The sequence below is a fragment of the Astatotilapia calliptera genome, chromosome 14 (assembly GCF_900246225.1).
Source record: "Astatotilapia calliptera chromosome 14, fAstCal1.2, whole genome shotgun sequence".
Classification (NCBI taxonomy): domain Eukaryota; kingdom Metazoa; phylum Chordata; class Actinopteri; order Cichliformes; family Cichlidae; genus Astatotilapia; species Astatotilapia calliptera.
Window position 1 is genome coordinate 16,310,822 of NC_039315.1, and position 26,686 is coordinate 16,337,507.

General features: G+C 40.5%; 1 protein-coding gene across 2 annotated transcripts; it reads left to right on the forward strand.

The window, feature by feature from the left end:
- Positions 1-350: 350 nt before the first annotated feature.
- Positions 351-25,025, forward strand: LOC113035666 (galaxin-like). 2 transcript variants are annotated; one of them, XM_026191272.1, is made up of 16 exons: positions 351-400; positions 500-532; positions 1,217-1,262; positions 6,010-6,164; positions 9,199-9,333; positions 9,567-9,761; positions 10,032-10,094; positions 10,604-10,617; positions 11,047-11,069; positions 11,923-12,023; positions 12,976-13,067; positions 14,116-14,342; positions 21,826-21,985; positions 22,939-23,101; positions 23,227-23,280; positions 23,376-25,025. In XM_026191272.1, the coding sequence occupies exons 1-16, from the start codon at positions 373-375 to the stop codon at positions 23,624-23,626; spliced, it is 1,740 nt and encodes a 579-aa protein (XP_026047057.1). In that variant the 5' UTR covers positions 351-372; the 3' UTR covers positions 23,627-25,025. The 2 variants fall into 2 exon arrangements, with proteins under 2 accessions (XP_026047057.1, XP_026047058.1); XM_026191273.1 differs by having other exon boundaries at positions 14,263-14,342.
- The last annotated feature ends 1,661 nt before the right edge of the window (positions 25,026-26,686 follow it).

The window sequence follows — 26,686 nt, forward strand, 5'->3', positions numbered from 1 at the left end:
ATGTTGTGATTTGGCGCTATATAAATAAAATTGAATTGAATTGAATTGAATATCCCTCTTTCTGTGCAGCAAGCAACAGGCGCACCTCAGAAACGGAGGGTGCCCTTACTCGCAGCAAATGAGCGGGAGTAAAAAAAATGCATATTTTCCCCAATCATGCTGCACTTTCAGAAGTTTTACAAATGAATATTGCAGTGGAGGTTCTTTTTTTTCCCTTTTCTTTTCTTTTTTTTTTAATCAACCCTGACATCATGCCCTGGCATGATATTAGGGTTATTTTTAGTCACAAGGGAGGCGTGGTCTTAAAAGTATTTAAGCAGCTGTTTGCCTCTTCTTCTGCATCTCAGTGTCAGATAACCAAAAGGCTCCCAGATGATTCCGTTTTGGACTCTCGGATTTGGTAGGCGAATTTCCCACCTTTACTGAAATAGATTTTGAATAATTTGAATAATTTATTTTTCTTAACTTTACAGTAATTCTTATCTGCCTGTTCTTTCAGTTTGTTTAATTATTGACTTCAGCACTGCTCATGGTAAGTAGGTTTTATTTTTATTTATTTATTTAATGAGCTCAGAATAAAGGGCCACTGATGTTTGTTGTGAGCTTGCCTGTGTTAAAGAAAGTGGAGATAAAACAAAGCACCATGTGTAATTTAAAATGTAAATCATATACTCATTAAATTAAAGCATTATTATTTTAAAAATAAATGCTCTTTGTTTATGTGTAAAGCCTATTTAATCTATTTGAAATATTAATTTAACTAAATCTGAGTAAGCGGTGAGTGGATGCTTAGAGGGGGCTTTTTTTTTTCTTTTTTTATGAAAGAATTTCATGAAAGTACACAGAAAAGGTTTCCATAGCCAGGTACCAAACTATTATTATTGTTGGGTTTTTGCTTTGTGTTTTTCACTTTCAGCTGTGTTTGCAAACCTTTGTCGGGAATGCGCTGCCTGTGTTTCGTCATAAGATAATAATTTACAGGGGCGTTATAGAAAAGTGAAAGGTAATTGATTTGGCAGAGAGTTATGCGTGTATGCGGTAAACTGATACTGTACTCGTCTCTAAAGAAGAACTGGGGGGCGTTTTTGTTTTTCACCTTTTAAAGTCTGAACAATGCTGAATGTATTATATTCGTTTAGAACACCTGCTGACATATTAACACGTTTTAGCTTGTTAATGCCATGACTCACACCTTTGACTTTGCATCTGTTGGCAGAGCCTGCAGTTGGAGAAAATGCAGCCTCCAAAAACCACTGTTCTCGGTAAGTCGACTCTTTCTCAATTGTTTCTCAAAAGTTGTGTTAAAACAACCCCCCCAAAAAGTGATGTATTTCGACCATTATTAGGTCAAGCACTGACCTGGCGGCTCAGGGAACCCATGACGATTATGATGTTCCTCAGAAGAATAGGATAAACAAATAAGGGGGGTGAGGGGGCGGGGGGAGTCCAGCATCAATAAATATATAGTGTTCAAGTTAAAAGTTTAACTACTAAATAGACAAACAAGTAAATTATACATTTCACATCACATTGGTGTAAAGTGACTGTTGGACCAGGACTGGTTCATAAAGTATTTCTGAAAATTTCTCTGGAGCACATTTCAGTAAACTAAAGTAATCTAAACACAAGACACTGGAAATAGGAAACTATCAGAATCAGGGGGGTGGCTTACTGGGCTTAAGCACGGGTTGATTTTTCAGAAAGCCCAGGGTCTTTTGGAGTGTAATCTTTTCATAGTTAGATGCCTGGCTGACACTGTATAAAACAAAAACTTCACACAATATTCGAAGCACATAGTGCACACATCGGGAATTTACGACTGTGTGTAAATCCCCCCTAATATTGGTATGATTCGAGCTCAGACACTAAGCGGGGCGGGGCAGCTGCTGCCTGCGAGTGCGCTGTTAGAGAAACGCAGCCAGGCAGACAGAGGAGAACTGAAGTTCGACCAGGTACCAAAGAAAATCATTCGTACTGTACAAATAATGTAAATATGACGGTGTATCATGAAAGATTGATATCCAACTGATCACTTGACCAATATTACGTTACTTGCTCTTCGAGTGAATCAACAAATAATTAATAAATCGATTTCAGTAATGTACTGATATACAAGAATGGACATAAGGGGCTTCTTTCAAAGAAAAAACTCTGGTAGTATTTTATATATTATGCTTTGGATGTTGTTCAGTATATTTCTGTGCAAAACAAGAGGAATTTCAATACACAGCAGTATATTCACAGTTTAAACCAGATATTTACATACACTTTATGGAAAACACAAGAACATTTTTTTACTGTACATCATCAATTTAGAGTAAACTTGTTTTGTTTTGGTTAAATAAATATTGAAATATCTTTTGAATTAGTTAAATGTCAGAATAAAGAGAGACAGAGCTGTCTATTTTTATCACTTTCATCAAATTTAGGAGTACATATACACTAAGTTTATTGTTAATTAATAAGAAAACTCCAGACGATTCCATTCTGAGCTGAAGAAGCTTCTGATAGGTTAGTAGAGTCCATGTGAGTAAATTGGTGGCACACCTGTGGATGCATATAAGGCAAAACACAGAGCCTGTTTCTTTGAAATGGGAAAATTAAGAGATGTCAACAAAAACACCAGGAAAAGAAATGGTAAATGGCCTGTATTTATATAGCGCTTTACTAGTCCCTAAGGACCCCAAAGTGCTTTACATATGCAGTCATCCACCCATTCACACACACTGGTGATGGCAAGCTACATTGTAGCCACAGCCACCCTGGGGCGCACTGACAGAGGCGAGGCTGCCGGACACTGGCGCCACCGGGCCCTCTGACCACCACCAGTAGGCAACGGGTGAAGTGTCTTGCCCAAGGACACAACTGTCCAAGCCAGGGCTCGAACCGGCAACCTTCCGATTGCAAAGCAAACTCCCAACTCTTGAGCCACGATCGCCCGCTAGAACTGTGGAGCTCCATAAGTGTGGCTCAATTATGAATACAATTTGGTGCCATTTGCAATTAAGAAATACAGATAGTTTCTCTCTTTACTCTTAAAGTTAACAAATATGTTTTTTATATTTATCAATCTAAAAAAAATAAACATTTAGTCTGATTTGATGTTACAATTAAAAAAGTGTTTTTATCTCAAGAGTAAGTAAATATCTGGTTTCAACTGTATATTTGATGATTGTCAGCACAAAGAGGGAGAGAGAGGAACAGAGAGGGAACAAGAGCAGGTGAGACACACATGTTAGTCAAATGGTTGTTTACCAAAAGTATCACCGTATCATAGGTACTCATGTATCTCGTACCTAGTGTTTCTTTTTAGGTTTGTTATTTTTCAAATTCTATATTTATTAAGTTGTGCAGGCTTGTTTCAAAGGAGCTCGCAAAGAAAAGCGTCTGGACTTCTTTAAGTTGCTTGAAGACGTTTCACCTCTCATCCGAGAAGCTTCTTCAGTTCTAAGGTCAAATGGTGGAGAGTCTCAGATATAAACCTAGTGGGAGTATCCCCCCACAGAGGGACAAAAGGACCCCCTGATGATCCTCTAATCGCCTGAGCCAAGGTGTGAAACTGGGTGTGGGTCCCAATCAGCCAGAGTTTCGGGTGAGTTCATTGTGAAACCTGGCCCCACCTTATCATGCGAATTCCTGAGGTCAGATGGCTCAGGATGTGAGTGGGCGTTAAGGCGTCTGGGAAGGGATCTCAAAACTGGATTATAGATGGCAGAGAGTTGGTGTCGTAAACCACCGCCTCTGTTCAAAGATGGTCGCTCACAGTGGACATAGATGGCTTCTTTCACTCCTCTTTCAAACCATCTGTCCTCTCTGTCCAAAATGTGAACATTAGCATCCTCGAAAGAGTGTCCTTTATCCTTAAGATGCAGATGGACTGCTGAGTCTTGTCCTGTGGAGGTGGCTCTTCTGTGTTGTGCCATGCGCTTGCAGGCTTGTTTGCACAACAAGACTAAATGTTTGCACAACAAGGCTAAATAATTATATAAACTTTTTTCAATCTAAATATTGTACTTTGGTAGAATTAAAAAATAAGTGTAGTGCAGGTCTATGATGATTTTTAGTGCTACTATCATCTAGTTCTGATTGTGGTTCTGTCTTGGTTAAGTCCTCAGTAGTCCTGGTTTTGAACTGTTGTAGTCCTGTTTTAATTCCGGATCAGTTCTGGGTCTGGTTGAATTGGGGTTTAGTCCTCGTGTCTTGATACAGCCCCGACTTTGTTCTGCCTTGCTGCTTAATTAAAAAACTAGTTTAAGGTGATACGTGATATGTGATATATATTTTTCCTATATGAAGTCATTCTTTTTTGAACAAAACTCAAAACAGAGCCCATTAATCTTTTTCATTCATTTCTACCCCCCCCCCCCCAAAAAAAAAAAAAAAATTCCCACATGCATACTACCCTTTATGGCTAAGCCCCGGGTGTTTCAAATGTTTGGCTCCGCCTCTGCTGCAAACAGGCAGAGATGTGTGTTATGAAACCCACAGGCATCAAACTCACCTGACTGAACAGAGAGCAACCTTAGTTTATTGGCCAATCTTTTACACACACACAGCAACTTCCAACATGGCAACCTATCCACCTCTCATCCAGCAGTCCACCTTTATATACTCTTAGACCACGCCTTCTCAATTCAAACTGGCCTATGACAGAATCCCTCCAGAGAGGAGGAAAGAAAAACAAAGAAGATTAGTTTTCCTAAAATGATCATTTACTTGTCAAAATGAAGCAGACATGTCATATATACATACAGAATTTAAAGGTCATTTCACATTTCAAATTACTTTGAAGTTCTGCAAATGGTTGAGCAACCAAGCACCTACTCTTCCTAGCTCACATCCTATAAAAAAGCTGCCTTTTTTATAGGATTTTCGGGCTTCCTGAGAAGCTAGAATTATGGGCAGGTTGTGGGGCATCAAATACTAATTTCACTTAATGTTATGTAAATCAATTTATGACATTTATGTAAAGTTTGTTTTCTGGATTATTGACTTAACCCTTCATGGTATACATTCAGCAAGTTGCTGGGAACATTCTTCAGAGATTTTGGTGAATAATGACTTGATAACGTCAAACATTTGCTGCAGATATCTCTTTGAAAGAGATCTCTTTCAATCACATCCCAAAGGTGCTCTGTTGGATTGAGAACTGGTGACTGCGCTAGTCATTTAAGTACAGTGAGCTTGTCATGTTCAAAAAACTAGTTTGATATGGTTTGAGACTCATCAGAATATTTTGTCAGTCTTCTGTTTTCCAATTTTAGTGAGTCCTGAATTCTAGTTTCAGTTTCCTGTTCCTAGCTGACAGGAGGAGCAGGCGTGCTCTGCTTAAAGGTTTGACATGTTATGTTCAGAGATGTTTTTCTGCATATCTTGTTTCTTGGTTGTAACAAGTTGTGATTTCAGTTTCTGAAATAGTCAGAACAGACTCTCCAGCATCAACAACCATTCCATGTTCATAGTCACTTCAGTTTCAACTATCAGCAGGTTTTCTTGAGCATGTCTACATGTCTAAATGCTCTGAGTCGCTCCCTTTTAATTAGGTGATTGGATATTAGCATTAAAAAGGAGCAGAACGAGTATACTTAATGAAATAGATAGTGAGTGTAAATGCACTGCTGTTGACATACAGTTATAGATTCTTTTTCTTTTTTTGACAGCTCCCTTTAGGAGTTGCAAAAACTGATCATCTTCCTCCATCTCACCCTATCTCTTCTATCCTCTTCTATCACACCAGCCCTCTGCATTTCCTCCTTCAATATATTCACAAATCTAATCTGGGATCTTTTCCTCTTGCCTGACAGCTTCATATTTAACATTCTTTATCCTTTGTCCAATATATCCTGCGTGCATTCTCTTCTTCACCTCCACCACCTGCACTGTCTATTGCTTTTGATTTAAACTTGTTTACCTTCACCAAATCTACTCTTATGTTATAATGTTATGTATGTGGAATAGAAATGAGTGACAGGGATAATATCCTGGGTTTTGTTATCTGTGCTTTTTTAGAAAAGACTGCAATGGAACACAGTATGACATCCAGGAGGCTGCTTGCTGTGAAAACAAACTTCATCCAGGTTCAAATCTGTTTTGTTGTGGAAAGGAGCCTTACAATCCTGCTACAGCCACTTGTTGTAAAGTTCAACATGGAAAGATCATCACAGGTAATGAATTTGTGAATTAGCTAACTAAAAGCCAATGTTAATTTGACTTTGTAAATGTGAAAGAACCAGAGTGACTGAATGTAAAGAAGCAGCTTCAGTGTTTTACTGGTTTGTTGTTTTCATTTACGCTTCAGGAATCAGAACGGTCTCTTTAAACTCCTGTTTTGGTAGCTGCAGTTTGCAGAGATGTTAAATTGCACTGCTTGAGATTAAAAAGGTTAATATTAATACTTTACAAATTAAACTTGCAGATGATTGTATAAACTTCCTACTTTGGTTTGAAAAGCTACATTACGTTTAACCCCCTTACCCAATCAGCAATGACTTTGATTCAACTTGAAGCATATATATTGTGCTTTATAAGACAAGAAACATCCATGTAGCAGCCCTTGGCATCAAGAACGACAGAAGAGTCTCTAACGGGTGCAGCCATTTATTTCCTCACCACACACGGCTCATTCTCTGGACGTTGAGCACCGTGAAAACTATAAAATAAGAAAAAATTGATACCCGTACAGTACCTTTTGAACTATAACAATGAGCAATAACAACAATGAGCTTAAGTTAATTCAGGCAAGTTCAAACAAGTAATTCTGAGATATACAGTCACAGATTAAATAAAACAAAAGGGGTTACTTCAAACAGCATCAAGGGATTACACAGTTCAGTTAAATAAAATATAACAACAGATCATCTCTCATCACATACCTCAGTCTGCTTGCCAAGGGTGCAAAACTCCGGTAAACACTTAAACACTTTGGCCCATTTCTCATGGGGTGCTGCTAGCTTGCATGACACACATGTCTAGCTAAAAAATAGCACATGGATGTAAGTAACGTAAATACAGAATAAAAAGGTTTTCAGATAGCTCACAATACAAACGCAGCAACATACCTTACATTAGAAACACACTTATCATACTTATCAAAGTATTATCGTAACTTACATGGACTTTGTACAACTTATTCCTGCCGCGACAGACTGCTCTATACGCGTTACGGGGCATGCCTCTGAGCACATCTGTCCTTCGTGCGACTGCGCATACAGTTCCGACAACCCCTGCAAGGATGACTTATGGTACAGATCAGCGGTTCATTACAATCCAAATATAGAAGACAACCACATCTAAATTTTAAGAGTCTGCCAAAAAAATATTCATCATTGATCGATCCATCTGCTAGCGCTTAGTGTTAGATGTTTCAATTTATTTACGGGGTTAGGGTTCGGCAGAAGAAGTTTATTTTCGTTTTTCGTTAAGTCATTCTTGCATTCTTCCATTTCTTTCTTATAATGGTTGTAGTACATGAAGAAATACAACAAAAGATTAAAAATTTATCGTCACAGTTTTCATCCAGCCCATAATTTATTCCAAGCAAGAGATTTTAAGCTCAAATATAAGAAAAACCTACCGGGCAAGGCAAGGCAAGGCAAATTTATTTGTATAGCACAATTCAACAACAAGGTGATTCAAAGTGCTTTACAGAGACATTAGAAACAAAAACAAATAAAAAGCATGATTTAAAATTGATTAAAACAAGCAAACAAACAAACTAACTAAACACACACATTTCACACCTGTTCGCGCGATCTGAACCCTTATCGTAAGGGGAGCTACCAGTCCTTCTGTGGACGAGCTACTTTCTATTTTAAATTCCCTGAATTTAAAATACTCTCTAGACCCAGTCTAGACCTAGTTGGGGAGCTACCCAGAGCTCTAAACCCACTTAACAAACAAACAAACAAACAAACAAACAAACAAACAAACAAACAAACAAACAAACAAACAAACAAACAAACAAACAAACAAACAAACAAACAGTATATAAAATCAAAACAGATAAAATCAGAACAGTAGATAAAATCAGTAGTTAATGTAAGTTTTGACCGGGATACGTTTAGACTAAGGAGCTTGGAAAGAAAAAGCGTCTGGACAGAGGGACAAAAGGACCCCTGATGATCCTCTACCTAATCACATGAGCCAAGGTGTGAAAATGGGTGTGGGTCACAATCAGCCAGGGTTTCGGGTGAGCTCATTGTGAAACCTGGCCCCATCCTATCATGTGATTTCTTGCGGTCAGATGGCCCAGGATGTGAGTGGGCATTAAGGCGTCTGGGAAGGGAACTCAAAACTGGATTATAGATGGCAGAAAGTTGGTGTCGTAAACCACCGCCTCTGTTCAAAGATGGTCGCTCACAGTGGACGCAAATGGCTTCTTTCAATCCTCTTTCAAACCATCTGTCCTCTCTGTCCAAAATGTGAACGTTAGCATCCTCGAAAGAGTGACCTTTGTCCTTAAGATGCAGATGGACTGCTGAGTCTTGTCCTGTGGAGGTGGCTCTTCTATGTTGTGCCATGCGCTTGTGAAGTGGCTGTTTGGTCTCTCCAATGTAGAGGTCTGGGCATTCCTCGCTGCACTGTACAGCATACACCACATTGTTACGTTTGTGTTTAGGAGTTTTGTCTTTCGGGTGAACCAGTTTCTATCTGAGTGTGTTGCTGGGTCTGAAGTACACTGGGATGTCGTGCTTGGAGAAAACTCTCCCGAGTTTCTCAGATACACCAGCTACATAGGGGATGACAATGTTGTTGCGTCTGTCTTTCTTATCCTCCCTCGCTGGTGTCTGATCTTCTTTTCTGTGCATCTTTGCTGATTGTGACCAACACCCGCTTTCACACCTTGGCTCATGTGATTAGGTAGAGGATCATCAGGGGGTCCTTTGTCCCTCTTTGGGGGGAAACTCCCACTGGGTTTAAATCTGGGACTCTCCACCATTTGACCCTTAGAACTGAAGAAGCTTCTTGGATGAGAGGTGAAACGTCTTCAAGCAACTCAAAGAAGTCCAGACGCTTTTCTTTCCAAGCTCCTCAGACTACGATGACCTATCTGACTGAGAACCTTCACAGACAGATACTTTTAGATTCAACTGTTTGCTTCTTTAAACTTCTGAACTTCCTTGCAGTGATTTCATTACCATAAACCACTCGCCATAACAAATTTTCTGTTGTTTACAATAAGTTATCTTGTTTTTACAGCTAGTATTACTCAGGGTCTGAGTGAGAAGGCGTCCAAGTGCTGTGACCTGAAGGCCTACAACCCAGTCAATGAAATATGTTGTCAATCATCCATCATATCAAAACCTGGACCAATGGCTGAATGCTGTGGTAAAGGTGAGCAGACACACAGTTGGAAAAGAAGACTAAATTACATCTTCATTACAAATCATTGCTGTCAGTGAAATGTTATTAATTAAACACAGAAACATTATTGTTTTTTCAGTAGAACAATTTTACAATTCTGTGAAATGTACTCCATTCAAACATTTTGAGGATACTGGAGCAGCTTCTCAGTTGAGTTATATTTGAAGTAAAAATTTTAAAAATGACAATGATCTTTTCCACAGATGTTTTTGATAAGGACAAACAGTTGTGTTGTGGTCCAGCTGATAATAAGACAATTCTGGTGAGGAATTCCCGTCACCATGAGTGCTGCGGTCACAGCCAGTATGACACTGAGACTCAGTGCTGCTGTTCAAATGAGGAGAAGTTGGAGATACAATCGAAGGATTCATCCTGCTGTGTCAAGAATTTCAGTCCAGGTCAGCTCAGTACATAATAGCATGTCATTCTTTGCTGAATGGATTTCATGACATTTTTTTGTAGTTTGAGTCCAACTTTACATATCAGTCTTTAGGTATGTCAAACTGTATGTATGGTTACATTTGCTAAAAAAGAAAAAAAAAAGAGCTTTCGATTAGTTTGCTTGCAGCAAATTTTCCTTTTTCCATTTTCCTTTGGATGGTTAAAGGAAGCTTATGCTAATTACTGTGAGTGAAGCCTGTATGTTGACTTTGTCTTTCCCTCTACAGGCCTTTCAAGTGGAAATACCAACTTCAACAAACCATCACCAAAGAATGGAAGTTGTGGTGAAGGTGAGTAGAGCTGATAAGACCTTATAATCCTGAATGAAAAAGCAGTCTTTAATGGATATCATTTATGAAAAACATGTAAACCGAGCATTTAGTTTAAAGAGCTGATCATTTACTGAGATTAACATATTTAATCTAAAAAACAGAGATTCCACAGAGATTTACAATATGGAAAATAAGTTGTGTTGTGGTCCAAATAATGATAAAAAGATCCTGACAAGGAAGTCCAGAGATCATGTGTGCTGTCATCATGGCCAGTTCAACGTCAAAACTGAGTGCTGCTGTTATAAGAATCATAGTGCTGAAGTACAGTTGACGAATTTGTCTTGCTGTGAGTCAACTATATTTTAATATCAGAACTTGTCATTTATTTTTAACAAAATAAAAACCTAAACACTTATCATACCACACTGTGATTCTCAAATTAAGTATAGTACTTTTATAGGGGTTTTATAGGGGTTTTTGTTTGTTTGTTTTGGTTAATGAAAACTCTTTGTGCTTTATATCCACAGGTATGAAACAGAAGGTAGGTGTTGTGTTTCTTGGGAAGTCCAGGGGACCTCTGGAAGTAACAATAAAAATGTCAAGTTTGAAAAAAGGGACAAGGAGGCAAATCAGGAATAAAATCCTATTTTTTAAAATTAATTATTAAACAGAAATCTGTTTGTGTGTGTGTGTGTGTGTGTGTGTGTGTGTGTGGGGGGGGGGGGGGTACAACTATGTCAGGGTTACAATTAGGTTATGGTTAAGTTTAGACTAAGGGTTATGATTAGGCGTTTATTTTTGATGAGTAGGGTAAGCGGCTAGGGAAAGCATTATGTCAACGAGATACCCCACGAAGATATGAAAACAAGACTCTCTCTGTGTGTGTGTGTGTGTGTGTGTGTGTGTGTGTGTGTGTGTGTGTGTGTGTGTGTGTGTGTGTGTGTGTTAAATCTTTTATTTTATCTTTCAGATATTCAAGCTCCAACCCAAATGGTAAGTTAATGAAAACGTTTGGTTGTGGTTCCTCGTTTTTCTTTTCTTTTGTTTTGTTTATTTGTCTCTTTTAATTCTATGTTGTTGTACTTTTTTCAACATGTTCAAAATAAAAAGTTTTAATCAATCAATATAGTTCCACTTTATATACCGTCAGTGCACTTTACATAGTTAAGAACCTTATACAGATAGAAACTCAGCAAGCCCTTTTGAGCAAGTGTGAATGAAACACTCCACTGAAAGATGTACAATCATGCAGGTAACTTACAGACATAACACAAAGTATGACTATTTTACAAAGTAGCAAAGGATTGTTTTGACTATTCATTTAATTTTCTTTATATTCTCAAACGGTCAAAAAAATTAAGTTCAGGTTTTTTGGAGTTAAGAAAGTTAAGAAGTTTTCTGTTTTCCACATTGTTTCGCTTTGTTTTTGCTCCCTGATTACTTTCACTTATACATGATGGTTAAGTTTAGACACTAAAATATTTGGTTAGGTTTGGGAATACATTTTTTGTTTGTTTATTTCGGTCAGAATGTATGTCTTTACAATAACCTGAAAGATTAAAAATAATGCTTAGGACACTTAGGAGATCCTTTCCATTTCCACTGACTCCCAAAAAAATATAACTATAGCATGATTGGAGGTCAAGGATTAGAAACCAACCAAACTTCTAGAAAATCATTAAATCCATTACTGCACTGAAATGTGCATAAAATTTGAATATAAGTTGTGCAGCCTACATTATAAAACAAATTGTTTCCATACTTCTTTTCTTTTTTTTTTTTTTAAAATTTAATGTGATATGGACTGTTTTGTGTTGATTGTTGCCTGTTTTACACACATCCACAGCACTGAACCAAACACACATCTCTGTGGGTCGTCGTGTTACAATCCAAAGCAAAATCGTTGCTGTGAGAGTAACCACAAGCCTCACTCACTCGACAACTCAGGTGTCACTATCTATTTGTTTGTTTGCCTTTGTTTTGTAGTTGTTTTGGTTGTTACTACTGTATTACATCACTCTGTGGTGTATGTAGTATGTAGCTATGTAGTAGAGTAAGTTGAACAAGTAACCTCACCCCAACAAGGCAGTTAGAGCTGAGTGAGCAATTGTGTCTTTGTCATGTTTGTCTTATGTGTATCATTGTAAAAAAACAAAGAATTACTTGAACGCGTCATTTGTTTCTGTGGTACTTATAATTTTGGAAAATACCTCTAGAGGTAAACAGTTAAAACAAAAGAAAGAAGATTGTTTTAAAGAACCTTTAGTGGATTTAGTGGAATGTAGTATTGAGAATGCAAACCGACATGATACCCAAAGAAGCAGTAGCAGCAAAACATAAAAAGAAGGATTTTACCTTCCTACCTGTGTTTGACATATTCATCCACCCCCCTTCTACAATCAGCTGAGCCATGCTCTAGGATTTCTAGCCTTTTTTTTTTTTTTGGTCCAAGTTAACAAACTATGAGATCACAATAATGTGATTTTGTCATGATCATTCTTGTAGGAACTTGCATTGATAGTCATGAAACATTAATATGTTATTGTAGCAACAACAGGAAGAAGAAATTGCTCATATAATTATCAGTTATTATACACATTCTTGAGCTTATTCCAGCTCTTGACAGGTCACGGGTCTAATGGTAAATTAAGAGATGATGAGATCATGACTATGCAAGAAATAAGAGGGGGGAAATCAGAAGAATTCTGGGTGTCTGTCTGAACTCGTTCATTGTTAGCGGAAATCAAAAAGTGTAACAATGTTTTTACATCACTTGAAATTCAGGACTGTTCAAAGGATGTGAAAACACATAAGCTCTGACTTCAAAGAGTGAATGAGTTAAAACTTGCTCGCTATATCTCCTTTCTCCTCTTTCTATTCTCTAAACCACCCTGTTTAGGTCAAAGGAAGGCCACAGCTACAGTGTATAACCCACATACTCAGGTCTGCTGCGATGGACGTGTATCTCCGTGGAAGCCTTGGATCGATCAGGTAATGTACTAATTGCTCCCCAGCCCCTACAGGGAAAAATGATCAAACCACCATTTCCACTGAAAGTTGAAAATCTAAAGCACTGTTTTACTGAAGCAGAAAAATGTTTGAAAGCATACATACCTTTTATTATTAAATTCAATCATATAGCTTTACAATGTAGAAAGTTGGCAAGAGTGCTACTCTTTGACAACAGAATTCAGAGGTCCAGGCCACTGCTTTCACACAGTGCCAGAGGCTGGATTCTATCTCTGTTTTCTACGTGTAAAATTCCCTTAACACCGTCCGTGTCACAAGCAATGATGGGAACTCAAGCGCAGAGCAGAGTTCAGTCCCAAAAACAGAGTTTTTGTTTTTACACAATCACCAGGTGCAGAATATTTACAGTGGAGGAAATGCGGGGTTCCTAGGGTCCAGGGGGAAAATCCGGGAAGGGGAAGCTCTCTCACACACGCTCTCTTCTTCACACACGTCCACACAGCGGGTAGTTTATGGGTCCGGGAAAACTATTCATCAGAGAGATTGGTTAAGCAAAATCACAGATTTACACACAAAAGTTCACTGAGGCTAGAGTCTCACTAACGTGTCTTGCACAATCATCCAGTGATGAGACTGTCTGCGTCCTGGCTTTAAATGGCAAACACATAATGGCAGCCTGATGGGCAATAGGTGTGTGGACCAAGGGCGGGAGCCCGCAGAGAGCTCCGCCCATGCAGCAGGGCAAGAGAAAGAGAGAGTAAACAAAAACACATGTAACCTTGCGGGGCCGGCCGGGCAGACACGGGGACCATGATAGTCCGTATTCATTACTGCCAATGCAAAAGGATCAAAAGTCTGGTAAGGCTAAAAGACTGTAGAAACATAATGCATGGATGTTACATGTATGTAATGCAGAATTTTCGCAAGTGTTTTATGTTCTTAATTTGCATTTTTCATCTGTTTTTTCTTCATAACTCATGCATTTCTCTGTTTAGCTTTGAATGTGTAAACTAGAGAGTCTGGTTGTGTCTGCTTGCACAGTTTACTGTATTATATCTGATTCTTCAAGTGCTGTGGAGAGACGCCGTATGGCTCGGCACAACGTGGAGTTCTGTGTTGTAATAAGAGCTTGTACGAGGGCAGAGATGATGGAGAGGAATGTTCAGAGATGGGTATTCCTTACAACCCGGCTAAAGGGACCATGTGTTGTTCTCAGTTTCACGGCAGCCCAGGACAACACTGCTGTGGGATAGAAATTTACCAGCCTCATACTGAGATCTGCTGCAATGGACACAGGTGATTGTGTGCATGTGTTCTGTTTACTTGCTTTACATTGGGGTCAAAGGAGCTTGCAAAGAAAAGCGTCTGGACATCTTTAAGTTACTTGAAGATGTTTCACCTCTCATCCGAGAAGCTTCTTCAGTTCTAAGGTCAAATGGTGGAGAGTCCCAGATATAAACCTAGTGGGAGTTTCCCCCCACAGAGGGACAAAAGGACCCCCTGATGATCCTCTAATCGCCTGAGCCAAGGTGTGAAACTGGGTGTGGGTAACAATCAGCCAGAGTTTCGGGTGAGTTCATTGTGAAACCTGGCCCCACCTTATCATGCGAATTCCTGAGATCAGATGGCCCAGGATGTGAGTGGGCGTTAAGGCGTCTGGGAAGGGATCTCAAAACTGGATTATAGATGGCAGAGAGTTGGTGTCGTAAACCACCGCCTCTGTTCAAAGATGGTCGCTCACAGTGGACATAGATGGCTTCTTTCACTCCTCTTTCAAACCATCTGTCCTCTCTGTCCAAAATGTGAACATGTGAATTATTGACCGCCTTACATATCACCGCCTTTACCCAGGGGATGCCATACCCTGCATTTACGGACTTCCTAAAATCCACAAGGAAGCTGTCCCACTCAGACCCATAGTCAGTAGCATAAACTCAGCCACTTATAACATTGCTAAACACCTTGCTACCATCCTTGCTCCTCTCGTGGGGAACACCCCACACCACATCAAGAACTCCACCGACTTCACCGACAAGGTCCAGAAACTTACCCTGGATCCAGATGAAACCATGGTGTCCTTTGATGTAGTCTCTCTCTTCACTTGCATACCCACCACGGAGGCCGTGGAGACTGTCAGAAAACGACTACAAGAAGACAGCTCCTTGGAGGACAGGACCAACTTCACACCCGATCAGATTTGCACACTGTTAGACCTCTGCCTCACCACTACATATTTCAAATACAACGAAGGCTTTTACAGACAAAAACATGGCTGTGCTATGGGCTCCCCCGTGTCACCTATTGTAGCCAACCTTTACATGGAGGAAGTGGAAAGGAAGGCTCTTGGCTCTTTCAAAGGAAGAGTACCCAGCCACTGGTACAGATATGTAGACGACACCTGGGTCAAAATCAAGACACAAGAAGTGGAATCCTTCACTGCGCACATTAACGCTGTGGATAAAAACATCAAGTTCACCAGGGAAGACACAAAGGATAACTGTTTGCCTTTCCTGGACTGCGCTGTGCACATTTTTTTTTTTTTTTTTTGCCTGTCCCGTTTGGCTCTTTTGCCATCAGAATTGTTGTCTAAAGGCAAAGAAAGATGCCCAACGGATTTACTTTACCAAATTGACCATCCCAGCCTTGCCATAATGGTCCATTTGATTCACCTTTTATTGTTTATTTTATTTTCACTTACTGAATACGGGACAGACTTGACTGGGGGAAAGAAGGGGAGAAGAAAGAGGGAAAGAGAAACAGCTGAGAAGAGGGACGGGGGAGAAGGGCAAAAACCAAAAACCAACAGAATGAGCAGAAAAAGAAAAAAAAGAAGAAAAAAAGAAAAAAAAATGCATATATCAATCACCTGGGTCACCTGCTGAGAAAGAAAAAAGAAAACAAGCAGAAGAGAACAAGAGTGATAGAATAAACAACATCACAATGATATATGGGAATATGACAGTAAATACTAAATATTAAACATTATTGTGCAGCACATAAGATCAACAGAACACAGTGTGCTTTGAGGTAGGAGCCAAAAAGGGTGTAGTTTGTGGGTGTGATCACCCGTGTGTACACCTGTGAGCATGGACGCGTTTGTTTTTTGTTTTTTAAAAGGTTCCTTCATGTAATGATCTGCTAGAGGGTGTGGGGGGGCCACAGCCCCGTCCTCCAGGGCATGAAGCAGGTATGGAGGAGATCAAAACTCCAGACATCCAGAGGCCCCCAGAACACAAGAGACCAAGGAAGACCAACAGAGGGGCAGCCGCGCCACTGTCCCAGAAAGAGCTGAGGAGAGTCCCAGATGAGGGCTCACTCAGCAGCCGCGGAGCAGAAGCCAGGGGGAGTTGCAGTGACGCGCCCGTGAGCTCCGCCGGCAGCCAGCCGTGCCTGAGTGACCGAGCCCCAGGCCGAGAGGCCGGGGGCACCCCACCTCCGAAGTGGCCCGAGCAAGCCCCAGGCTCCAGGCCGCCAAGGAGTGAGCCGGTGTGTACCTGGACGCCCATCCCCGGACACAAAGGACCACCAACGCACCGATGTCTGAGGGAGTCCGCCACTGGCAGGGAAGTGGTGGTAGGGGGAGATAGGCCTCCATACCTTGGAGGGCCTAAGATGTCCCCAGAGAGGTGGCGCCTGACACCCGACCTGACATATAGACACAGAAATACAGGCACACACATTTACAAACATCCATTCCCACCCTCATGCTCTCATATACACTTACTCCACATTCAACCAACGTGGAGACAGACATAAAGAGACGCTGTACACACGATCACACTCCCCAAGCGTACTCTAAGCCCCGGGTCTAGGTACCCTTGCCCCTGGAGGGGGGGAACTGCACCCAGACCCAGGTGGTGTTACCCTTTTCCCTGCGGTGGGGGGAGGCAGACCGCCCCGACTCCGCAGCAGCAGGGAGGCCCCACACTCCAGACCGCAGTCGGATGGCCAACTCCTCCTCCTAGCCCCCCCGCTCCAGCAGGTCGCAGAGAACGGGGGTGAGAGAAGACTCCAAACCTCCCTCCACCCGCTCATTATAGTGTTGATGCATGTGTGTTCTAAGGTGCATTTAAAACCCAGGAGGGCATGGAGCTACCTGCCAGAGAGCAGCAGGTAAGCACATGGTCCCTCCTTCTGGCCCTCAATGTCTACGTGTATTTAACATTGAGAGGTGGGCAATGACGCCAGGGGTGGGGTGTACACCCTGATGGTACTTTGGATTCCGTGTATCGTGCCCACCCCCAAGATCCTATATGTATGTGTAATGAGAGTGTGAGTAATGTGAATGTCTAAGTCCTCTGCACCCTGGTGACATACCCCTACTCCAAGGTCCTGCATGTGTGGGTGGTTGTGGTGGAGCGGGAAGAGGGAGGCAGCTGGAGATGGGGAGGGAAGGAAGGGAGGGGCAAGTGACCCCTCCCTGGGGCCAGCTCCCCCGCTGACCCCAGGGAGGGGTCACTTGCCCCTCCCTTCCTTCCGGAGGGTCGCGGAGTAGGCACCCCATACTCCACAACCCACCAGGGAAAGGGGGCCCGGGCCCATCCAGACCGGGGCCCAGCGCAGCAGCGCCTCCCGGCCCCACAGAGCCCAGGACAGTCCACCCAACCCCACCACAGAGAAAACTGCACCCACCCCACCATCCACTCTTCTTCCAGACTACATAAGACAATAAACACCCAGGCTGAGATCTTCCTCCACCTCTCCTGTATCTCCCCCTCCTGTAGAGAGAGCCCCTGAGGAGAGGAAAGCTCCTGCAAGATGTGACAATCTTCCCCACCAGTTGAAGAGCCCCCCAGGCGGCTCGATGCACCAGCGACACCCTGCTCCAGGGCTGGGCCCCCATGCACCCACCCGCCCACAACCCCGGCAACACACCAACCAGGACCCAAGCCCCCGAGGCCCGGCCCGGGCCCCAGCCCAGAGACGGAGCGCCCCCAGAACCTCACGCCCATCCCGGACCCACCCAGGGGCAGCCAGGCTACCAGGTCAGTAACCCACGTCCGTCAGCACAGACCCTCCCCTAGTCCCGCTGCACGCAGCCGCGAGGAAACAGTCACCTGAGAGCCAACAGAGCCCCTAACCGGACATGACCGCTACCCCGGGTTGAGCCCCCCAAGGAAAATGCCTCCGGGGAACCCCCCGACGCCCTAAGCCTGTCCCTACCCCCACACCAATCACAACAGTGAAGGCGGGACCAAACTATGACCCCCCACCCCCACTAGGTGATGGAACTGATCAAAGGAGCCCAGAGCAATTGATCTGATGTGGTGGCAGAGGCTGTATCAAGACTAATGTAATCTAATAGATAATTTCTATATTGGTTAGAATTAAGATTATTTTTATTTTTCCAGTTCATGAGGACTGTTTTCTTGGCTATGCATAGGGCAGTGAAAACCATATGGGCGATATTCTTTTCTGAAGTGACATTATCTAAGCTGCCCAACAAACACACTAAGGGGGAAGTTGGAATGTTACATTTCAGACACTTCGATAAGTCTTCACATATCTCGCGCCAAAACTTCTGAACTGGTGGACAGAACCAAAGAGCGTGGATATAATTGTCCGGTGAATTGGTTTGGCAGTGTGAGCAGTTGTTGGTAGACGTAAAGCCCATCTTGAATATCCGATGACCTGTATAGTGCACTCTATGTAATATTTTGTATTGAATTAATTGAAGACTGGGATTTCTAATTAGATGAAAGGTTTTTAAGCAAATCTGAGACCAGAAGTTTAGGTCTAAGTTAACTGATAAATCCGCTTCCCATTTTGCAATAGGAAGTGATATTGATTCATCTGTTTTAGAAAGCATTCTGTATATTTTGGATAGTAATTTGGGGGTTTTAAGAGTAAGAAATTGAACCACACTTGGTGGTGTTTGTAGTTCAACTTGACCCGGTTTAAATTTCTTTTTTACTATGGATTTAATTTGTTGATATTCTAAAAATCTTTTCTTGTTGATCCCATATTGTGTAACTAGTCTGTCAAATGAAATAAATTCTGTTCCTTCTAGTATATGTTCTAAATATTTGATTCCTTTACCACTCCAATCTGAAAAGTTTATCATATTATTGTTTTGTAATATGTCAGGGTTGTTCCAGATAGGTGTACGTTTGCATGGGATTAATGAAGACGCTGTCAATTCTCTTCAATGTGCACAGCGCACATTGAAGAGAATGGCAACCTCAACATCGAAGTTTACCGGAAGCCCACACACACGGACCAGTACCTCCTGTTCGACTCCCATCACCCTCTGGAACACAAACTTGGAGTAATTAGGACCCTACACCACCAGGCAGAACATGTTCCCTCTAAGCCTGAAGGAAAAAAGAAGGAACACACACATGTAAAGGAAGCACTCAAAACGTGCGGCTATCCTAAATGGGCGTTCTTAAAGTCAGCAAAGAGGCACAGAAAAGAAGATCAGACACCAGCGAGGGAGGATAAGAAAGACAGACGCAACAACATTTTCATCCCCTATGTAGCTGGTGTATCAGAGAAACTCAGGAGAGTTTTCTCCAAGCACGACATCCCAGTCTATTTCAGACCCAGCAACATGCTCAGACAAAAACTGGTTCACCCGAAAGACAAAACGCCTAAACACAGACTTAACAATGTGGTGTATGCTGTACAGTGCAGCGAGGAATGCTCAGACCTCTACATTGGAGAGACCAAACAGCCACTTCACAAGCGCATGGCACAACATAGAAGAGCCACCTCCACAGGACAAGACTCAGCAGTCCATCTGCATCTTAAGGATAAAGGACACTCTTTCGAGGATGCCAATGTTCACATTTTGGACAGAGAGGACAGATGGTTTGAAAGAGGAGTGAAAGAAGCCATCTATGTCCACTGTGAGCGACCATCTTTGAACAGAGGCGGGGGTTTACGACACCAACTCTCTGCCATCTATAATCCAGTTTTGAGATCCCTTCCCAGACGCCTTAACGCCCACTCACATCCTGGGCCATCTGACCTCAGGAATTCGCATGATAAGGTGGGGCCAGGTTTCACAATGAACTCACCCGAAAATCTGGCTGATTGGGACCCACACCCAGTTTCACACCTTGGCTCAGGCGATTAGAGGATCATCGGGGGGTCCTTTTGTCCCTCTGTGGGGGGAAACTCCCACTAGGTTTATATCTGGGACTCTCCACCATTTGACCTTAGAACTAAAGAAGCTTCTCGGATGAGAGGTGAAACATCTTCAAGTAACTTAAAGAAGTCCAGACGCTTTTCTTTGCAAGCTCCTTTGACTATGATGGCCTGGATGACTGAGAACCTTCACAGACATATTGTTTTACATTGCTGATAAAATCCACTGAAAAGGGATTTCTTCTTTTGTTTTATCTGATTAGTATCTAATGGCTCCTGTTTTGAATTTAGTCAGTCAGAGCAGCTGGGAGCATGGAAACTAGTTTAATGTATTGTCTTCTGAGTGAGAGAGAGAGAGAGAGAAGAGAAGTAGAATGAAACATTTTTCATAGCTGATGATTTCATATGGTTTCTAAGACACACAGACAGTTGCGTAACAAACTTTTCCCTGCCTTCGTTTGGTTCCCAGGAATCTTAAAATACATTTCTTTCAGTCTGTGTGGTGTCTCATTGTGTTCCGTGTCTTGTTTCTGTGTGGTCATGACTCATCTTAGAGCTAAAGTATTTAGCTATTGCATCATTAAGTATTTTGCAATTTGAAGTGACACATTTGAATTTAATATATAGATTATTGCCCAACTCACCAGGTATTTTTACTCAGGATTCACTTTTATGGTTATGTCTGTTGGAGTTGAACTGGTTGACTTTTTGGCTGCTCTTGAGTCTGTTTCCAGTTGCAGTAGCTGTCAAAGTGCATTTGGTATAAATGCATTCTATGTAGACAATGACTGAGAGCTTAAAGTGGAGCTCTGATGTTCTGCTTTCAGTGCACAGCTTGTGTAAAGACTGTTAAATGAAGAAGTTAGCTTCCAGAATGACATCCAACACTATACATAAAGACTCTGTCACAGGATAACCCATGCCTCTTGAGGACTAAGACTGAGTATGGCCCACAAAACACTAAGATGGCAATTTCTATTGTTTTATATCTAGCCGAAAGAATAGAGTTGTCTCAGTGAATGTGACACTAATGCTGCTGTGAACCACTTCTTTATTAGTTTGTTTCAAGTGGTAAGTAGGTTAGATAAAATACATATTTCTGGTAATGTTAGCATTTCCCAAGTCATCATCTTCATACTATAACATAATTGTGCAGGGGGCCTATGCATTCAAAACTATTTATTGCAAAGTTAAATTGTCAGTATTGACAATTCAACTTATCTGGGATGTTTGAGGTTTACAGACATCCGCTGTAACAGAGTAAACCTCAAACAGGAAAACAGTAAACAGGTTTACTCTGTTCCATAATGCAATCCACTTTGGAGATCCAGACTGCCAAACAGGCAATGATAAGTTCCAAGCCCCTTTATAGTAGGGGGGATTGGGATCTTACCAGGTAAGCCTTTTAGAGTTTCATGTAGTTGATTTATAGTTTTCCATAGTTTTTTTTTTTTTTTTAAATCTTAAGTTTGTTGGCACAAGTTTCTTCATTGGTTGTTCATTCCACTAACCTGGTAATCACATTTTTTTGTAAATGAACTGCATGCAAGAATTCCAGCCTCAAAGTGTGTTTCCTCCATTTCATCTGTTGCCTCCTTACAGACTCATCTAACTCAGCCTCTTACAGACATAATTATTTATTTTTGTCCTTATTTGATATTAATGTGTCCCGCTGTTTTCCAACCAGACATCTGAAATCAGAAAACATTCACTGCTGTGGGGTCAAAGCCTACAACATTAAAGACCCACAGATGAAGTGCTGTGCAGGAACACTGTACAATCTGACATCATTAGACAAGCATGGAGGGGATGCGCAGTGCTGCGGATCCATTCTGCAAAAGCCACAGGTAGAATTAGTAATGATGATGAAAATCTGTTGTTTGTTCATCTTATTCGTGTATTCCACTGTATTATGTCATTAGATTTAACACAGCTAAGTTGGCCTCCCTGTCCCATAACTTTTCACACTGTGTGTCTTGTTTACAGTGGCCTATCATTGTTAAAGCGCCTCTTTCTGACTGGTGCCTTCTGCCTCTTGGTGTCATATCAAAATGACGCATAAACCATGATTTGACCAATATGAAAATGGAAAAAATAAACAACTGTTGAAAAGTTAGATTTCTTGAGCTTTTTAACTATCTCAGAGTCCTGTCTGTAATTTTGAAGCAACATGAATAACACTGGTAAAGTAGAGAAACTGATATGGGCCTGAGGGGTAAACAGGAAACCGCAACTCTCTCTCTAACTGCATAACTGAACTACAAATCAAAAATATATTTAACTTAAGCACAGTCAGCATAAAGTGAATGAAAACAGCATGATGTAACAAGTGACTCATCACTGGAGCTACTTGGCCAACTGTTAAAAACTTTTCATAAACATTTAGAGGCTTTTTTAAAGCAGATTAATCATCTTCTGTGTACATTTTATGATTCCTTCTGCAAAAGCTAGATTCACAACAATTCGGTAGAGATTATTAGCAAAAGAAGCCATTCTAATCTGAACCAGCAATAATTATCAGGGTTGATGAACCATTCTAATCACTTCCTTTCAAATGCTTCATCTCTCTATCTTGAAACTGTTTGCTGGAGGTATTTACTGTATATTTGACAGTCAGACTGACTTTAGTCAAAGTAATATTTTCTATTAATCTCCAAAAATGTGCCTGATACCAGCTCTGTATCAACATTACAGGCTGAAGTTGACTTTATGGCTTGCCTGAACTAACACAGTGTTCAATGAGTCCAATCAATCATGCTTTTATTTAACATAAAATGCTATATATCTTTTCAAAAACCAGGACATTTGCTGCTCAAATGAGGACAAAGAGGTGCTCTACTCTGCCAAGACAGGGTTCAGATGCTGTGGTCACCTTTACTATAACACCACCCTGTGGTCATGCTGTGCTGGGGGGCTGAGAAGAATCCATGAACCAGGACAGGATCAGAGAAAGATGATTAATGGTCTGTTGTGTCTGATGAGCTGTTCTCTCACAAAGTTTATCTTCAGTGTATGTCATATTATCTCAATGCCTCAGCCCAGATTCTGTATTTAACCAATAATGCACCTACAATGTTCTTTTTTTTAGGATCCAGACTTCTATCTGTGGATAATCTGAACAAAATCGATCTTTGCAAAGAAAGTAAGATATCATCTGTTATTTAGATTTTTTTTTAAATATCAGAACAAATGCTGTTTACAAGTATATGTAAAGTACTTGTGTGTCTCATTGTTTAGTGCACATTGGGACTGTGGAAAGTGTGTCGCTGCAGAGCATTGTGTTCAGGAGTGTGCTGAAGGTCCATGGGATGGAGGCCAAAGTGAAAGCTCTGCCTTTGCCTTACATCCTGGAAAGAGATGATCGCTGCAGCTCCCCTAAACTGATTGCTGGGAAGACCTACTACTTTAACAAAGTTAATGTTTTCATTGATTTCAATCATGACTCTGTTCTTCAGTCACTCCATTTCATTATTTCCAAATGTTCATGACTAGTCACCACTGGCTGATGTATACGTGGTCAGTGTGGATCTGTTACTCTCGTCTTTGAAGTTCTTTTTTCCCCACATATTTACTCACAGTGTTGGCTTTATCACTCAAAAAAGTAATTAATTACAAATTACATTACACTGGTTAACATTATTTTACAAAGTAATTTGTTACCATATTTATTATGGTTGCATTGCAACCTAATATACTAACCCCAAATCGCTCTCTGATTCACCCATCACAGTGTGAATGTTAGCTCGAACTTAAACACAGGAAGAAGTCGTTGTATGAATGTGTGAATGAGGGACGCTATATAAAGCGCTTTGAGTGCTCAGGTAGGGTAGAAAAGTGTTATATAGAAGAACCTGTCCATTTATCAGTAGTATACAATACTTCACATGATGTGTTGTTTATACATTACTCTGCCTGTGTCCAGCCAAACCATGTTGCTCTGTTGTTTAACACATCCCAAGATGTCGTATCACAGACAGAATTTAGGTACTTTAAGTAAAGAAAACAAAAGACAACGTAGCTTTTCACTTCAGTTTTACGGGGATTCACATTGTAGTGATTCACACAACTTGACAATAATCAATACTGTAACACAGCAAGCTGGTGCACAATGTTGTTGCTCAAATCTAAATTTGAACAAAATCTAAATGTAACTTTGTTTCTTGCACTGAACTAAAATATAAGTGACAACTGTTTGCACGTCCTTGAACCATACAACTGAATACTTGCAGTAAAGTCCATGATGTACTGTGATTGTTAATTCTAATGAATGATAAACACTTAGTGCCAATATCAAGAATACAAATATGTTAGAAGAACCCACTAAAAATTCCATGAATTTCTGTTTCTTTGAATGTGATTCATGTAAAATAGTTGTGGAAATGGTAAGGATAGGTATGGGAATTTAAGAATGGTAAGGAATTTAGTAAGGATTTGAGGGACATTTAAGCTATAAGCAAACATAAACACTGCCTGCTTGATTTAGTGCCTTGTTGTTAATATAATATATTGCATAGTTATATTGTAAATGTTTAATATTTGACCGGACCTATTGTCCTTTAAGGATTCAAATAAATAAATACAAACATTTATTTAACCTGCTTTGTTTTCTCTTGTATTCAAATAGCTTCCTGTTACTAAAAAGCAATGTGAGCAAGCAATCTAAAAGGTCTAAAATGATCTACACAACCCTGTGTGTCTCCTTCAGTATCAGTTTAGCTTTTTCCCATTTTAGTTTCATTGTAGTTGTGTATGCTTTCCCAATGTCTGCCAATAAAGCTGTGGCATTTTGAGTTTATCCCTCGTGTCTGCGTTTGGCTCCTTCTCCTGCCTGCACACAGCTGAATCTTGGCATAAAGTTGTTAAGTGTATAAATACAACTGGCGGGATTGCCCCAATGAGTAATTGCATAGACGTTCACTGTGTATGTTTTTCCTTCCTTGCAAGTAAAATATATACGTGTTGAAATTCACTACTCTGTGTGTCTTACTTCACAAGATTTTTTTTTCTAAAAGATTCCTAAAATTCCTAAATACATTTTTTAAAGATTATTTTTATTTCACTTTTTGTACTGGATGCCAAAGTAGAAACGATTTATAAATAAATTAATGCATATTTTGTGTGCAACTTTTAGAAAGACAAATATGTTCACCTTCAGACAGTCTCTATATTGAAATGATCCACTCTCTTTTAGCACTGTTTTTTCTTTCTCTATAAAGCTGGTTGTTTTAGAGCAGCCCCCAGTTCTCAGGACCACAGACTGTCCTCAGCAATTTCTAACAACGTGTTCCGTCTTTATATCAGAAGCACGATTCTCCTTCAGCTGCCTCTCACTGGTTTGAATTGTGAGGCTTTTCAAATCAATGGGAGGCAGAAAGAAACTCGCTCCTTCAGCCTCATCATGGGATTGACTTGATGTACGAAAACATAGCCAGTTTGTTTTAATAGTCATCAGTGTAATCTACCAAAACTGACTTTGATTAATGAGTTACAAATGAGAACCCCACGATAGCGCAGTTGGTGTAAGTGTAAGATCAGGTTTTGCAGATCTAGGATCAAGCTGATGCTCTGTTGTACCAAAACAAACTTTTTTCAAGCCAAATGAATAAATAATAATTATAATAGCTTATTTATTTATTCATTTATTTTTCGGACTTGCATTTAAAGGAGCTGACAACAGAAATTTAGGTATCACTTTCTGTTTATATTATGTTATAACTAAGACTATTATTTCACTTTATAATAATAATAAAAATTATAATAACTATTATTATTATTACTTTCTGAAATTAGTGTGCCACTTACATTTCATACACATGTTCCTTTATATAACAACAATAATATATAATTATATTTGTATACATTCGTATTTGGGGTCTGGTCTCTCTCTTTCTCGCTCTGTCCCTTGCTTCCTTTCCCTCTCTCTTCTCCTTCTGTTCCCTGGGTTTCGTCTGTCTGCACCATACTTCCTGTTTTAGTTTGACAGGCTCGTGCCCTGTGTGTTCCATGTTCCGCTTTGCTTCCCCTGTCTCCTCATTTGATTGTGTTCAGTCGTTCAGTCCTGAACTTTATCAAAAGAGTATGGCTTCATGCATCCTAGCTAATTAGGTTCATATCTTTGGTTAAATAGTGTGAATGTACAACACATTTGCGCCTAACCATTTAATTGCGTTATATAGATATGCTAAACATAAGAGCTCTGTTTATTATTATGTTGTGTCTCAGAAAAAAAGCACAAAAAAGGTGCAGCATTCAGAATGAAGACACTTTAATACTGTGGCTACTTCTTAAACTATTACATTCATATCAACTTCTAGGTTAAATCTGGTATACTTGTCAAATAAAGTTAATAAAGTAATCAGGTATGTCGTGTGACATTACCAAAACTGTTATCAGATTACAAATTGTCTCTTGACTCACCGGAGTCTTAGCCTACAGGTACCACATAGCAGAAATTGCCTGCTGCATTCCGTATTGGCCTCTGTGTCATTACGCCCTAACATCTTCAGTCCTGGCTTATGCAACTAGCATTTTCCAAAGAAGATAAAATG